Source organism: Sycon ciliatum, chromosome 12 (genome assembly GCF_964019385.1).
Source record: "Sycon ciliatum chromosome 12, ocSycCili1.1, whole genome shotgun sequence".
NCBI lineage: Eukaryota > Metazoa > Porifera > Calcarea > Leucosolenida > Sycettidae > Sycon > Sycon ciliatum.
This window is the reverse complement of record NC_088654.1, coordinates 3,450,610-3,468,435: the sequence shown is the minus strand read 5'-3', so window position 1 is coordinate 3,468,435 and position 17,826 is coordinate 3,450,610. Positions and strand designations below refer to the sequence as shown.

Sequence of the window (17,826 nt, the reverse complement as noted above, 5' to 3'; positions counted from 1 at the left end):
ATACTTGTCCTTGAAGGACGACGATATGTTCAACTATTGCAATAGACAAACTGCTCGGAAATGACATTAGAAGTAGCAGAATCATAAAAGAATGCATGGCGAGAAAACATATCCAATGCATTTTTGATTTGTCTCCAACTATGAACACAAGGCTTGTATGTTGCTGATAAGCAACTATAGGACGCCGCCACACACACACACACACACACACACACACACACACACACACACACACACACACACACACACACACACACACACACACACACACACACACACAACACACACACAAACACACACACACACACACACACACACACACAGAGATGCATTGTCTACAATAGTTCGTATTCTCCTTACATATTGAACATGGCATTGAAGTGTGGTGTTTCGCCGGCCACAGCAACACTGGTATAAGTCTCAAGCTCCTGTCCACCCACACGCAAGGACATCGGTAGAAGAGAGCATTCCACATAGCTCTCCAGTTCAACATCTGTGCAACAATAATGCACAACACACATAAACACATACACACACACACACACACACACACACACACACACACACACACACACACACACACACACACACACACACACACACACACACACACATACACACACACACACACACACACACACACACACACACACACACATCAGTGTGCACACAAGTATGCAACATGAGAACGGTAAGCCTGATTACTCCTACCCAATGAAGAGACATCATTAGTATCATGGCCAACGGGCATAGTGCAACAAAGCGGAAAAAGATTTGATTCGGTCATGGAATGTTCTACCGACATTCTTCATAGCAGCCACAAGACTCAACCATAGTGCCTGCAGGGAAGGATTAAAAAAAAGGAAATTATCAGGTCCGTTCCCGAAGGGAACTCACGACGGCGCTCGGAGCTGTAACTGGCAATCTCGTTCCGTATATAGATCCGTCTGTCAGTTCCCCAGCTCAGTTGTTGCAGAGTCTTTGCTTCCGTTGTCTCGGTAGTCTTACCTTCACTTTAGTCTTTCAGTATACTATAAGTTCTGTGCCACCTACGTTTGTCACTCGGTCGCGTATTACAGAGTTCAAGCTAACTGCATGACGTACACACAGCACGTGTGCTGCAGCACCAGAGAAAGCACTGCCTGGCACTGACTGGTGACAAGTGAGAATGTTTACGACCTTGCACTGTTTGTGAAAACAGTAACAATGGATGGCGGTTGTAGGGTGATGGGGAAACTACCGAATTTTCCGGAGTCTAAGCTCCACCTTGTGCCACCTTGTGCCACGGAATACAGACATCTACCCCACATTATCACCGTTAATTTGATCATCAGAGTACAAATCAAATCGCACCCTTTTTTAGGGAAATTTCGAGTGCTCAAAATGCGGCTTACACTGCGGAAAACACGGTACTTACTGGAGGATTTCAGACGGTCAAACTGTTCGCCACGTTTTACTAAACACACACACACACACACAAACACACACACAAACACACACACACACACACACAGACACAGAACACATACAAAGAGAACATAATTTCTTTCAGATTAGAAACAAGACGTTTCTTCAGAATTCCCAAACTCCATCGCAGCGTATTTCTTAAAAACACCGCCATTCCGGCAACAGGCTCTCAGCTTCACCAAATAAATAACTTTGCCAATATTTCACCCATTGGGCATCATCAGGGCATACTCAAGTATTAGAAACAAGGCTAGGGATAAGAATGATGCGAAGTTCCTCGTCAGATTTCCAAGTGGCAATTTTCGTCCATTTCTTGGATAGTTTCAGAAAGACTTCTACACTTATACCTGGTAGTACATGAACCATGTTTTTTCCAACAACCACCACACCGCCACAACCACCACACCGCAACAACCACCACACCGCAACAACCACCACACCGCAACAACCACCACACCGCAACAACCACCACATCGCAACAACCACCACACCGCAACAACCACCACACCGCAACAACCACCACACCGCAACAGCTCTCTCCACCAACAACCACCACACCGCAACAGCCCTCTCCAGTCAAGGTTAACACATTGCCACAGCACACCATCAGAATAGCGACACTTCCTGCTTACATTGGCATGATGCATACACGACGATCGGAGAAAACGTGAGTAGTAGGTTACGAGCGGGTTCTGTGCCAGGGGCGCATATTTTACATATTTTCAATAATACCCCATTTTTTGGGGCAGGGCGCCCCCTGGCACAGAACCCGCTCGTTACCTACTACTAATGTGGTAATCAAACGCGAGAGCATACAGAATGTAATCGATGGCGGACAAGGCTACTGCTGCAGTCGAGACTCTGTACCCAACACAGGCACATGTACTCTGTGCTCTGTACCTGCATGTCCTGCATGACTAGAGGCAAAGCACTATCATCAAAATAGAGAAAGAGAGGACCAAGAGTATAATCCTTGGCTCTCTATCTGAGTCTAGTCCGTTACCAGTGAGTTTGTACGTACCGGTGAGGCGTACACAGGGTTGATCAGACAATGACAGCTCCAAGTTGACATGCACACGCGCACCTGTTGTCAGCACAGTCTGCGTAGAGCAACACACACACACACACAGACAGATGGGACAAGCGACATCTCCAGGCAAATCTCAGTGGTGAACCATATCACAACAACTGCCCTGGGTCAGTCTGTTGAAGTCACATTTGCTACGGCATCACTTCTTCTATTCGTGTACTATCTGTACTCCTAGTAGAAAGTATCGCATGACTTTGGCGTTCTTCTCACCCTACATGTGTATCAACTCTGCTCTTCCCTGTGTCTCCATCTCTTCCTGAATAAAACATTAATAATAAAGATATATTCCCAGTAAGCCATGAACGGAGACCCCCTCGACTTTGGCCTCGGCCTTTGGGGAATCCATAAATAATTAAATATAAAGTTGTCGAAACGTCATTATCAGTATTAATCAGAGTCAAATCTTGACAGAGAACAAGAGACCGACAGACCGACAGACAGACAGACCGACAGACAGGCACACAGACAGACCGACAGACACACAGACAGACAGGTATAGAGTGGGGAACAAAAGAGGCAAGAACTCAAGAGGATTACCTCATTGGCGATATTGCTGAAGAATAGTAGAAGGAGGCCATCATCGGATGTCGTTTTCACTTCAATGAAATGCTTCAACGCCTATTGCAGAGAAACATACACACACACACACACGCACACAAACACATGCACACACACACACACACACACACGCACACACACACACACACACACACACACACACACACACACACACACACACACACACATACACACACACACACAATCCCACCATTGATGCGACCAGTGTAAAAAGAGACGAACAGGAATTTTGAATCTACAAAGGACACAATGCAGCCCGCACGCATGTGTCCTTACAAACCATGACCCATACCCATGACCCATACTGTATGGAGTGTGAGGTGTTCATGCTCAGATTGTGTGTGCTTCTCCTAGCTGCATCTCATGTTTGGCATTTACGTGGTCTTTGCAAAAAAAATGTGGGACAGACGTAATCATGGACAGGTCGAAAGACATCTGAGGGTTATTATTATTATTATTATTATTAACTTTTATTTTACTAGGGTGTTTCCCAAACTCATGCGACGAGTGGGAATCGAACCCCCCATTCTCAGTAGGTTGAACTCTTCCCGTACGCATAGGATACATTGTAGCAAGTCATGAAACGCAATGTTCATACCATTCTGCGTAGGTTGAACTCTTTGCATACGCCTAGGTTTAACGTTATGGCAAGTCATCTAATGCAATCGAACCCACGAAGTATTGCATGACCCTTGGTGCTGCTTTCAGCGTGGGTCGAACTTCATTGGCCTCGACTGTACACAGATGATTAAAAACCAAAGTTAGAGTCGAATTCTGGTACACACGCGCGCGCGCGCACACACACACACACACGCACACACCCACACACACACCCACACACACACGCGCACGCGCGCACACACGCACGCACGCACGCACACGCACACGCGCACGCGAACACACACCCCCACACACACACACGCACACACCCACACACACACACACATATATACACACACACAGGGTCTCCAAACAAAACGTACAGGGTAGTCTAGGAAGACACCATGGGATACAACACTATCAACACACGTGTAACTCACCAAGAATGCAGATGTATGGAGCATGGAGCGGCGGATTGAAAAGCCCAGCTCTCGACAGAAGAAACTCATCACTCCCTGTGGAACAGAAAGACAAACGTACACGTTTGATAAAAGAGAAACAAACATTGATTGAAACATTTGGTCGACACGTACTAGGCATATTCCATTCACGAAGGGATTAGGAGGTACGGGCTTAGAATAGGAGGTAATTGTTGAAAAGATTGGAACTAATGTTGCTAAAGTTTCACACTAATCAGTTCACTCAACAGAGCAACGCAACAATGTCATGATCCTGAGGAGATGCGTCAGCATAGCAAAATAAGAAGACTAAGATCATAATAGTCAGTATAGGCCTGTGCCAATGACATCATAATAGTCAGTCCAGGACTGTGCCAATGACATCATAATAGTCAGTATAGGACTGTGCCAATGACATCATAATAGTCAGTATAGGCCTGTGCCAATGACATCACAATAGTCAGTCCAGGACTGTGCCAATGACATCATAATAGTCAGTATAGGACTGTGCCAATGACATCATAATAGTCGTACTATTACCTCATTCATGGTCAGTGCGGCCAGACTGTTGCTAAGCAACTTGTGATTCTACAAGAGGAACCAGACGACAAATACGTACACATACACACACACATTCACATACAAATGGGACACACACACAAACACACGCACACACACACACACACACACACACGCACACACACACACACACACACACACACACACTCACATGTACACATTCGGGTGCGCACATGCACACACGCACACACACACACGTACACACACACACACACACACACACACACACACACACACACACACGCACACACACACGCACACACACACACACACGCACACACACACACACTCATATACGAATACATGGACAAGTATACGAGTATATAAGTACACATAACACCCATGTGACCAGCCAGAGTGTAGTTGTGACAACACAACGAGCATGCAGGAGCACACAAAAACATTCAATTATTTCAGTTGCATAGGTCAAAAAGTCCTCACAACTGCACCGCAGGTTGAAGAAACCTATCGAGAACTATTGCAAAAGTACCAAGCACAATGTCCTGCAAACTCACAATCTCAGTGCTGCTGCTATCCGTGGATAACAATGCGTATAGTCGAATGTTGATCACGTTCCAAAGTCCTCGAACCAGTCTGCATACAATACACAAAAAGTTAATATGCATGCGTGCACGCATGTTGTACAACGATGCATAGTTTTCCTGTACGATGACATTATTATTTTGTCTCGCGTGCATGTGTATGTATGCATGCACTGTGGTGGGCATGGATTGACCGAGGCCGGACGGCGCCCTCAGTGCGTACAGAACGATGCGTGCAGTGCACAACGTCAAGTTGAACCGATGCGACAAGCGCGCTGCAGCGCAAAACGCATGCTCCGCTTATCCACGGCTGCATGGCCAGCGCCCTGGGGCTGCTAGACATGCGACCGGATTTCCATGGCCACGACAGTAGGTGTTCTTCATTTTACTTCCCAAAGTCAAACGGGATGTGTGATATACGCATGAGTGCTGTGTGATATACGCATGAGTGCTGTGTGATATACGCATGAGTGCTGTGTGATATACGCATGAGTGCTGTGTGATATACGCATGAGTGCTGTGTGATATACGCATGAGTGCTGTGTGATATACGCATGAGTGCTGTGTGATATACGCATGAGTGCTGTGTGATATACGCATGAGTGCTGTGTGATATACGCATGAGTGCTGTGTGATATACGCATGAGTGCTGTGTGATATACGCATGAGTGCTGTGTGATATACGCATGAGTGCTGTGTGATATACGCATGAGTGCTGTGTGATATACGCATGAGTGCTGTGTGATATACGCATGAGTGCTGTGTGATATACGCATGAGTGCTGTGTGATATACGCATGAGTGCTGTGTGATATACGCATGAGTGCTGTGTGATATACGCATGAGTGCTGTGTGATATACGCATGAGTGCTGTGTGATATACGCATGAGTGCTGTGTGATATACGCATGAGTGCTGTGTGATATACGCATGAGTGCTGTGTGATATACGCATGAGTGCTGTGTGATATACGCATGAGTGCTGTGTGATATACGCATGAGTGCTGTGTGATATACGCATGAGTGCTGTGTGATATACGCATGAGTGCTGTGTGATATACGCATGAGTGCTGTGTGATATACGCATGAGTGCTGTGTGATATACGCATGAGTGCTGTGTGATATACGCATGAGTGCTGTGTGATATACGCATGAGTGCTGTGTGATATACGCATGAGTGCTGTGTGATATACGCATGAGTGCTGTGTGATATACGCATGAGTGCTGTGTGATATACGCATGAGTGCTGTGTGATATACGCATGAGTGCTGTGTGATATACGCATGAGTGCTGTGTGATATACGCATGAGTGCTGTGTGATATACGCATGAGTGCTGTGTGATATACGCATGAGTGCTGTGTGATATACGCATGAGTGCTGTGTGATATACGCATGAGTGCTGTGTGATATACGCATGAGTGCTGTGTGATATACGCATGAGTGCTGTGTGATATACGCATGAGTGCTGTGTGATATACGCATGAGTGCTGTGTGATATACGCATGAGTGCATGTGTAACTGTTAGTAGCATGAGTGCTTTGTGATTCTTGAGTCCCTTATGTTCAGTGTTCTTGTCCGACGGTCCCTTGGAGTTTTGTTCCTGTTTCCCGTGGTGGCATAGTAAAGACTGTAGGAATGGACTGGGATGGAGAGCCGAGGATAAATCAATAGAAAAGAAAAAAAAGACCAAGGAACTACAAGTTACACTTAGACTACAAGTGGTGCTGTTAGTGCACATTCAGTGGCGTAACTTGTAGTTTCTTGGTCCTTTTTCTTTTCTATATATACTGTAAGGGGTCGTCATAAAGTTTTTTTTGTCTACCCTCGTCGTCATACACGTATTTTGTCGACCCTGAAACGTGCACCGTTGATTTCGTACTTGGACACCCTCCCCTCCCATCTGAAACGATCACAGCTTGCTATACTGGACGACGAAAATCGCATACATGTACACGTACATATGTACAGCGTCGGTCGAGTTGTGATTTTGGTTCGCAACCCCCCCCCCCCCCATAAAAAAATTGGTGGCGCCCCCTAATGTAAACGAGTACGTTGTGTTCGTGAATCCCCGGTAAAGGAATGACATTGATTCTGTTACACGCAAACACAAACACATTCAAGTAAGCACCCACACACACACACAAAGGAAACCCTGTAGCATAACAAACCCACCGTCCCTCCTCTTTTTTGAAAATTGGCCTGTATTAGTGATCTAGTACTGTGGGGTTTTCAGATTCCAACGCTCTTGTAACCATAAAGTCAAAACTGGACAAAAGTATACGAGCGTGTGTCACCAGTTGTCCAAATGGGCATGCAGCACGAGTCGTTAGTGCAATTGCAGCGGTGTGCTGTGAGTCCGCCGCGACTTTGCCGAAGCATCTCTCAACTGATGGTGTAACTGCGTAACCTCTATAGCTCAAACTAACAACCAACCATGTGCCCGTGTGTCCGTGTGTCCGTGTGTCCGTGTGTCATACGCGCACTCGTGCACGCTCGCATCCATGCATGAGCGCATGCACGATCGCATACACACACACACACACACACACACACACACACGCATGCCTCAGACCTCCTCAGACCTCAGACATGCCCATCGCGGAAGCGATGATAGCGAACAGCTATGTTAGACATAGCAACTTGTGCTGGGATTACACCATTCAACAGCTTGCAAGGCTGATGAATTGACCGCCACTATTTTTAGCCTGGTATCCACCACACAGCTGTTTGAAGTGACTTTTTCTGGCCAGTGAATCCCTATTTTTCATTTTTTCATTTTTTTCTACACACACACACCACACCACATACTCCGGCATACACTGGCTGTTGGTAACCACCCAGGAGAATGAAAGGAAAGTCAGGAAGAGTCCGAGAAAGAGAAGAAAGACGTGTGCGACCATAATCGTCGGGAATTGAACCCGCAACCTCTCGATTGGAAATCGACTGCACATACCACTGCACCATATGGGACCCACACACGCATGCACCTTTGGACCTTTGGAAAGCCCATCGCCGAAGGCGATGATAGCTATTAGGCGAGGCAGTAGTTCTTGTGTCGGGATAAATCATTCGGACGGCGAAAGTCGCGGCCGCAGACACAGACGAACACTCTTGGTTGGGGCTGGCTTGGTGGCTTCCGACGGCTACGTTCGCGCCAGTCCCTCCGGTCCTGAGCAAGGTGGTACCATTGCGCCTCCGGGATACCGGTCGCACGCAGGTCTGAAGCTGCCACATCTCTCCAACGACGCTTGGGTCCATGGCGGGGCCGCGTGTTAGTGCCCTCCGCAAACAGGATCTGCTTTGGCAACCTGGTGTCATCCATCCTTGCGAGGTGACCAAGCCATCGCAGGCGATTCGCACGAATGGCCTCCTCCAGCGAGGCTGGCATGCCGCTGCGCTTCGCCAAGTCTTCACTTGACAGGTGTTCCTGCCACTGCTGGTCTCGGGTAACACTCAGGATCGTGCGAACACACTGTCGATGGAACGTGTCCAACCTGCGCAGGAGGGGTGCCTTCAGCGTCCATGTCTCAGAACCATACAGCAGCACTGTAAGGATCACGGCCTGGTAGACCTGACGTCGGATTCCAAGCGACAGACCCGAGTTCCGGAAAATTGGTTGGAGGAGGCTACCAAACGCCCTCGATGCCTTGGCGAGACGAGTTGTGACTTCGGCATCCAGCTCTCCATCGTCGCTGATCGTACTGCCGAGGTAGGTAAAATCGCTGACCACACCGATCACGTCACCAGCACTCCCAGGCACCACACACACACACACACACACACACACACACACACACACACACACACACACACACACACACACACACACACACACACACACACACACACCATCACCCTTCCTGAGCCAGTTTCGTGATCTCTGAATGCTTTTCGTAACTGTGTCATACACGCACACATGCACGCTCGCATCCATGCACGAACGCATGCACGCTCGCTCGCGCGCACAAACACACAAACACACACACACACACACACACACACACACCCTTACCCTTCCTGCGCCAGTTTCGTGATCTTTCCCTCCAGCATGACAGACTTCACTGTGCCGGTGATGTAATCAAGAAGCGGAGCTATCACCTAGAACCAACAGAACATCATCAATCCGCTAAACACCATACTAGAACACACTGGAGAGATTTGTAACATGGAAAAATGTTTGCACAAGTTACGTGATCAAGTCCACCAACTAAACCAGATTTCGAACAGTCATACGTGCACAATCTAGCACAAATGCAGTGAGTGTTCAATAGTAAAAAAATTAAAATATTTTTTTTCCATGTTACAAATGTTTTCCTTGGTTCACCATCTGGGTTCTTAATTAATACTAGCACATGTACACTGAAGAGAGGTTAACACTATTTTCACACTGCCCATGGGCCAGGACTGGAAACCTAAAGTAGAGTTGGCAGCACATACGTGTGTGAACGTGTGGATTAACTTAAATTAAAAAAGTAAATTATGTAGTCCGTTCCCAAAGGGAACCCACGACGGCCGCTAACACCCGGTAAACCCTAGCGGCAGATGCAGCGCCTAACGGTGAGGGTGAGTGGATACGTCTCACAACCACTGGTACAAGTGCCGAGAAACCCCGTTAGCCGCATGTAGGAATTGAGTAGATGAAAGATTGAAGGAAAATGAAGTGAGATAAATGCAATCTTCGTTGTCTTTCCAGAGGGATTTCACGATGGCCGCTAACACACGGCATTGCCCGAAACAAGTAAAGTAAGTTGCCTACCGTTAATAAAAGCAAGTGAGAGGCTCAGTATGTCTTTGTTCCGGTTTCCGTAATATATAAGCGAGAAAATGGAGAGGGTCTGTGAGGGGGGGGGGGGGTGCATGCTTGCAGGAACGTGTCTGGTTTAAGAGTGCGCAGCTATTCCGTGTTTTTCCATGTGAAAGACGATTTTACTTAGAAAATAGGGAGGAATAGAGTCTCTATAGTGCCTCGTTAGAAAGATAACTCCCGAGATGGGGAGTGGGTTTTTTTTCGGTTGGATAAGATTAGAATTTGGGGAAAGCCTGTGATAAGATTAAGCGGTATGTGTGAAGAGGAGTTCCCCACAAAGTCAGCCACAACCTTACAACACCAATGTCCATGTCGGAATTCGCCTCGGGTAAGTCGGAGAGCACTTGAAGCAGTGGTATGTCTACACCAATGGCAAACTACATGAACACACGAACACGCACACACACATACATACACACACACACACATACATATACACATACATACATACATACACACACATACATACACACATACATACATACACATACATACACATACATACATACACACACACATACATATATACACACACACAAATACACACACATACATACACACATACACACACACACACACACACACACATACACACACACATACACACACACATACACACACACACACAAACACACACACACACACATACACACACACATACACACACACAAACACACACACACACACACACACACACACACACACACACACACACACACATGCAAGCACGCAAACACACACACAAACACACACGGACAAAAAACAAGAATTGTTTCAAATCGGCCTACGATCAGGCATGCATGACACCAAGAAACGCATAGTGCTTGCATGTGTGAAACACAGGAATGAATTGCAAGATGGTAATTTGGCACATAAGTCTGAGTGTATATGTATTCAATACACCTAGGTTGTATAGAAATCCCAAAAATTGAACCTGTGCATTCAACCAGCCTTGAACAAGAATTAGCCTGGTTTTAGTCATACACGACCATGCTCGAATATGTGGCATGCTCGAATATCAGATACTGCGCTGGTCTACGAAGTCCAGTCGTGCGAGTCACATTCGTGTCCTGCAACAGATCAGAGCCAGTGCTGACAACGTCTGGAACAGCGGAGTGGCCGGCAGGTATCAATAACTCGCATGATCGGATCCCACGAAGAAGCAGCGTGTAGCTGGAAAAGGGAAGAGTAATGCCTGGTTCACGCTAGGCCGATTTTTCGCCCAATGCTACGACACCGACTCCGACATGAAATCGGCCGACTGGATCGGACCTATACACACACGTACGCACAAATTTGTCGGAAAGGTGTGCGACAACACCGTCCACACCAGGCCATTTTCGTGCCGACCTTGAGGATTCCAAAATCCATCCCAGAATCGGCGGAAAAATCGGCCCAGGGGTGGATCAGGCATTAGGCAAACCAAGGCACCAAGGCCCCAATGCACTGACATTCCAGTAAAACTTACCTTTGTCACAACCTGCTGGCCTATCTGCATAAGCACTGTGGAGAGATCACGCATGCAATTGTCGATGACAAGACGTGTTGCGGCACGTTGTCGCTGGGTGCCCACCGTTTCGTCACTAGCAGCACTGCCTGAGTCACCTGGTCTTCCGTTGACGAAGAGAAGCAGGTCAGGACTGGAGCAACTCAACGGTCGATGGCTTCGTCGTAAGCCGGAGCCGTTCTCCTCGCCTCTAGCGCCGGCATCACCACTGTTGCGATCACCTTTCTTCCGTGATCGTCGCAGACTGCCAGTACGACGCACAACAACTGGCGACGAGCTAACACCAAGAGAGGACATCGGTGACTTTCGTTCCTTGAAGCTTCTGGAGCGCTGTACGCTGCCGCCACCGCCACTGTCACTTGATTTGCCTTCGTTTCGAAACTGCTTCACTGCTGGTGGAACCACGTCGGGCAGTTCGAGACTACGCCGCGGTGAAGGCATGGACTTGGACAGTGGGTCGGACGGCTGGTCAGCCGCCGGGGTCGCCGCCGTTACCATGGTAATGACTGCTGCTGCCTGTATGTCGCCATAGCTACGACGCTGGGGATGGCAGGGCGAGTGTGCCCGTGGGGAGAGAGCACGGGGTGACGGAGAAGTGAAGTGAACGCCGCTGAAGTCCTCTTGAAATCCGAGAAGACGCAGCTCTCTGGGAACGGCGCGCAAGCGCATTGCCACAAAGGCCACGTTGTTAGCGGCGAGTATGGGCTGCATGTAGTCAACACGACCAGAGAAAAGACGAGATGGCGGCCAGTTGCGAATACATCGGTGACAGTGGCTGGCTACACGACGAGAACACTCGCAAATGATCTGCAGTGACATCAGAAACAAACAGAAAACCGTGATTAAGCCTTCAGGGATTTTCTAGGATACCACAAGACCTACACTCATACCTTGGTTACCCAGACCCTGAAGTTACGCGCACTTCGGTCTACCGGGCACTCTTTGGGCGAGCTTCAGCGGGAACATTAGACGCCCTTAGCAAAAAACGTTGGCCAAAAAACGTACCGTTTGTCACAACGATAAATCAGCCCCCATAGCGTTTTTACACTGCAGCTTCAACGCTATTTGGGTGACCAAGGTACGAGTACCGTAAAAAAATAGCGTTACCGTTGTTTGCTAAGGATGTCTAATACTACTCTTCTCTCACTTTTTAGTGGAAATAGTGGAAATAGTGGAAATAGTGGAAATAGTGGAAATAGTGACGTCACGTGCCATATCTAGTTATATCTAGGGCCTCTTCCCATCATAATGTGTGTGATTCGGTGTAACGAACATTTCAAAAGTTACGGACAGTGCCCGGTCCTGGACCGCTCGGCTAAACGAGGTATGAGTGCAGGGGCGTCGCACACGGTACGGTCGCTACGGTATTGACCGTACCACTCTTTGCCCCAAGTACGCCGTGAATCAATAAAATGCACTGATTTGGGCTCTAATTTTCCAAATTTCCGGCTCGCCCATCCCTCTCCCACGAGTAGATTGTACTGCAGATGGCTGACCGTATCACAATAAATTACCTTCCGACGCCCCTGCAGTGTATTGGTAAAAAAAAGGTACAGAGATAGATACTATAAAAAAGGTTGAGGGTGTTAATGATAGCTTATGGCTAAAGCCGGTTTGTCCTAGAAACATAAATGTACATCTTTGCAGTATACTCGACTTACATCCATCAAGCGTGTAATGATCAAATAGCTGACAACTGGCTCTGGCCAGTCAATGGCAGATTCCCAATGACTTGCAAGCTGAATATACAAACATACACACACACACATACACACACACACACATAGGCACACATACACACACACACACACACACATAAATCACGCACACATGTATGCGTGCACAAACACACATGCACGCACTCACATGCACGCGCTCACATGCACGCACAGACACACGCACACCCGCACACGCACACCCGCACACGCACACACAGGCACGTATGCACGAATGCACGCACTCGCACAAACACCCACATTGAAGAACGTTCACACACCTGTAACAGGCGGAACATGCAACATCAAAATGGCACCAATAGTATTGTCCACAGCTGGACAATTTCAGAACTACTGTAAAAGCAATATATATAACGAAGTGCTAACTCTAACGAGTTAACGAGGAGAAATCTGTCGTTAACATAGAAATCGTTATACAGAAATCGATACATATACTGTCCTATTGAGCGTTGAGAATGAGTGAGAATCGTTACCTTTGGTACACTTAAACTAGTCAATTTTGGAAAATCGTTATATATGCGCCTCGTTAGAATAATGGCTTTTACAGTACCATAGAAAGTCCAGAGCAGCTAGATTGGCTAACGTGATTAATCGCCACGTCTTGATTCCCTGAACTCACAGGTGTGCGAAGCATTGATGCATTGCAATTGAAATAAAAACACGTTGACACACAGCGCAGTCTTGAAACTCCGGGTCGACAGATTTTATAATGAACCTGACTATATTCATTAGCTCGGAACACACTTTTGTTTACTCTTCCCAGTCAGAGAAGTGGAAACAGCCGTGGACAAACTGCTCAATGAAATGTTAAACATCACGCACAAAACATACACTACAGCGTACTGTAAAAGTATGTAAATAAGTACGTAATGTAAGTCAACAAAATTTAATATTCGGCGCATATTTATTTTCGGCTATTTTGGCCGAAAATTTGTTGCAGCCGAAATGTGTTTTAGCCCCGGGAGGCCGAAATTTGAATGGGCGGAAAATTTGTATACTTAACGGCAGTACCTACTCTCCAATCTAGTGGTCACACCGTACTAACTTTCAGGCTGGGACTGATCTTCAGGCAGGAAATACCTTGCGTGTGGTGGAGAAGTCATTTTTTATGTCCATGTACATGGTATGCACCGCATGTGCGAACCGCACCGGTAATTATTGCGGGAAGTATGTACCCACGCCGGTACTTTTTGCGGGCAGTATGTACCCGCACCGGTACTTATTGCGGGCAGTATGTACCCACACCGATACTTATTGTGGGCAGTATGTACCCACACCGGTACTTTTTGCGGGCAGTATGTACCCACACCGGTACTTTTTGCGGGCAGTATGTACCCACACCGGTACTTTTTGCGGGCAGTATGTACCCACACCGGTACTTATTGCGGGCAGTATGTACCCGCACCGGTATTTATTGTGGGCAGTATGTACCCACACCGGTACTTATTGTGGGCAGTATGTACGCACACCGGTACTTTTTGCGGGCAGTATGTACCCACACCAGTACTTATTGTGGGCAGTATGTACCCACACTGGTACTTTTGGCGGGCAGTATGTACCCGCACCGGTACTTATTACGGGCAGTATGTATATCGGGCTGAACTTGACTTCGAAAGACGGAGTCAAAGGGATGAAGGAGAAATTTACTTAGAGCACGTACTTATTTACGGACCTTTACGGTAAATCGCCAGAAACGTGTATCTACAGGTGCGGCCGTGCACGATGACAGCACAATCTAGCAACTCACCAACTCCACCATGCTACCAAACTCCGCAGCACATGATGAGATACCATGTTCTGTATCGCTGATACTGTTCACCTAGCAGCAGTAAAAAAAGAAACAAGAGTCGGCGGTGTGTTACACAACCACTATCGCTCTTATAATATTACATGTACACCAAAATTCCTTTTTTGGCGACTTTTGCAGGAGCAGAAGCAAGCACTACAGTCCATTCATTGGAAACTGGCACCCTAAATTTTTCGTTTCCCACACATAGTTGTAGATATCGTGAAAACAACAGTACACCCTGCATTGTGTGATCCATGCAATTACTTCTTGACACATTTGAGGGCAGAAAAGTTCAAAACAGGGAAATAGAAATTCTGCCAGGTTTTGCAAATTAGGACAGGTATGCCATGGCAAAATATAATTATGGAGAAGCAGATCCCAGATTTTTGAGATTTAAAGTGGGTTTTTGATTCTCAATTCGACCCAAATCGGACTTTCAAAAGCCAGTGGGACTGGTTCCGATGACTGGACTGCAATTCACCCCATACTTGGCATTCAAACAGAATTTTCTTGTTAACTCCACACATAGAGAAGTGTAATGCAGGTCGAAAGTACACTCATTACACTATAACAATCGTATAGCTAATGTTGGCTGCACTCCCACCTTAAGATACGCTCCACCTCGGACTACTCGGCACCCTGCGGGTAAGCTTCAGTAGAAATATTACCACTCCTTTGCCAATTTTTGTGGAAAATAGTGACATCACTAAAAAATTGTGTGAATCAGAGTTGCGGACATTTGATAATCATGGGCAGTGCCCAGGGCCGGACCGAGTGGGCTAGTGAGATACAGTCTGACCTCGCTTATCCGGTCCTCTTTTATCCGGATCCCTCGCCATCCGCAAGAAAATGGTTGTTTTTTACGGCATATGCCATGCATATATTATAAAGTAAACTCGGAGGGAGTTGTGGTTGCTCATGAGAGTGCTCAATACACCAAGGTGCAGAGCCTAGTACACACACTTGAGAGGGACGAAAAGCGTTTCTTCTGTGACAACAGAAGAAACGCTTTTCGTCCCTCTCAAGTGTGTATATTATAAAGTATGTTTGTTCGATTATCCGGTTCCCTCGCCTATCCGGAATTTTATGTGGAAAACGGATGTGTGCGGTTAAGCAAGGTCTGATTGTTCGAGAGTGGCATGTATGATTGTTCTGGTACCTACCTTGTCTCTGTCTATTGCTTCAGTAATGGACTGCTTGCAGTAGACATCCACCGTCTGTAGCCAGTGCGGTATGAGGACCTCCAGAACCATGTGCAGACGATGGACACGGGTTTTATCGTGCACCAGGGATGTCGATGCCGTCGCTATGGCTCGCTGAGATCTGCTATCAACACCGTCCACTCCACTGTTAGCATATAGAAATGCACGCCACGGAAAATTAAAAGGTCAGAATTTTAAGAGCATCAACACAGTTGATAAATATGGTGGTAAAGACACACCTGGCAATATGGCGGTAAACACATGCCTGCCCACACACGCTCTCTAGGCTGCAAAGTTCTGGCACAGAGCTCTCCTTCTCACCACCACCACCATCAGTTCGCGCCTGGTCGATGCATGGCTGGCGGTATCCGGCATAGCAGGCTGGTACATCAAGTAGCGCATGGCACATAGATGATGACACAGCAGGCGCCAGGCGCGAACTGATGGTGGTGGTGGTGAGAAGGAGAGCTCTGTGCCAGAACTTTGCAGCCTAGAGAGCGTGTGTGGGCAGGCATGTGTTTACCGCCATATTGCCAGGTGTGTCTTTACCACCATATTTATCAACCATAAGTACAGCTGCAGTGGTGTCTTCAACTTCATTCTATCAACACAGTCTTCAAATAACAGACGAGGAGACAACAGGAAAAACCCTAAACACACCATCCTCTAATCAAGTGGTCTCGTCGCTGCTAATCAGTAATGTCTCAATCACAGGGTTCGCCCAAGAGCCATCATCAGGATCGAGGAGAAAAACAAGTGAGGTGGATGTGGGTTTTTATCGCGCATCAGTGATGTCGATACGGTCATTGTCCCTCGTAGAGAATCGTTCTCAACACCGTCCACTCCACTGTTGGCATAAAGAACGATGCACGCCAGGCAAAATCAAATGCTCGGAATTTGTTAGTATCATCTAAAACAAATCTTCTTTCGATGTATAAAAGAAGGACCAAATGTTACGAGTTTTGACTTACTGTTTACCAATGAAAATACAGTCGTACATCATAATGCAGTCGGCAAGTGCCACAATAGACACCCTTAGCAAAAAACGTTATGCTGTAACGATAGTACCGTAAGGGGGAAAATACCATGATTTGGGTTCGACCTTTAGCAAGATGCACGCTATTTTTAGTACGCTGTTGCCAGGAGAATAGCTTTTATTTCGTGCGGTGCAACCATTTATGTCACCATATTTGCGATACAAGGTAAAATGCGTACGGACTATGCAGTATTTGGCCAAAAAACGTACCGTTCGTCACAACGATAAATCAGTCCCCATAACGTTTTTTTACGATGCAGCTTAAACGCTATTTGGGTGATCAAGGTCCGAGTTCCGTAAAAAAATTGTGTAACCGTTGTTTGCTAAGGGTGACTAATAAGGCACAAAACTGACAGTTTCACACCTTATTGTCACACTTTTCTGACTGTATTATAATCTCTAGGGGTCAAAGGGGTGTTCCGGGTACCCGGGTACC

At 46.9% G+C, this 17,826-nt stretch overlaps 1 protein-coding gene across 1 annotated transcript in view; it reads right to left on the bottom strand.

Annotated features, from left to right (window-relative positions):
- Positions 1 to 17,826, bottom strand: part of LOC135828737 (uncharacterized) — a gene marked incomplete at its 5' end in the record, with an annotated part of 43,281 nt that overhangs the window by 1,658 nt on the left and 23,797 nt on the right. Inside the window, 13 exon segments of the mRNA XM_065341159.1 lie at positions 361 to 493; positions 1,418 to 1,456; positions 2,489 to 2,567; positions 3,095 to 3,175; positions 4,177 to 4,251; positions 4,735 to 4,782; positions 5,289 to 5,367; positions 9,326 to 9,411; positions 10,417 to 10,497; positions 11,589 to 12,434; positions 13,289 to 13,366; positions 15,111 to 15,182; positions 16,316 to 16,499. Coding sequence (XP_065197231.1) covers positions 361 to 493; positions 1,418 to 1,456; positions 2,489 to 2,567; positions 3,095 to 3,175; positions 4,177 to 4,251; positions 4,735 to 4,782; positions 5,289 to 5,367; positions 9,326 to 9,411; positions 10,417 to 10,497; positions 11,589 to 12,434; positions 13,289 to 13,366; positions 15,111 to 15,182; positions 16,316 to 16,499 — 1,881 coding nt within the window.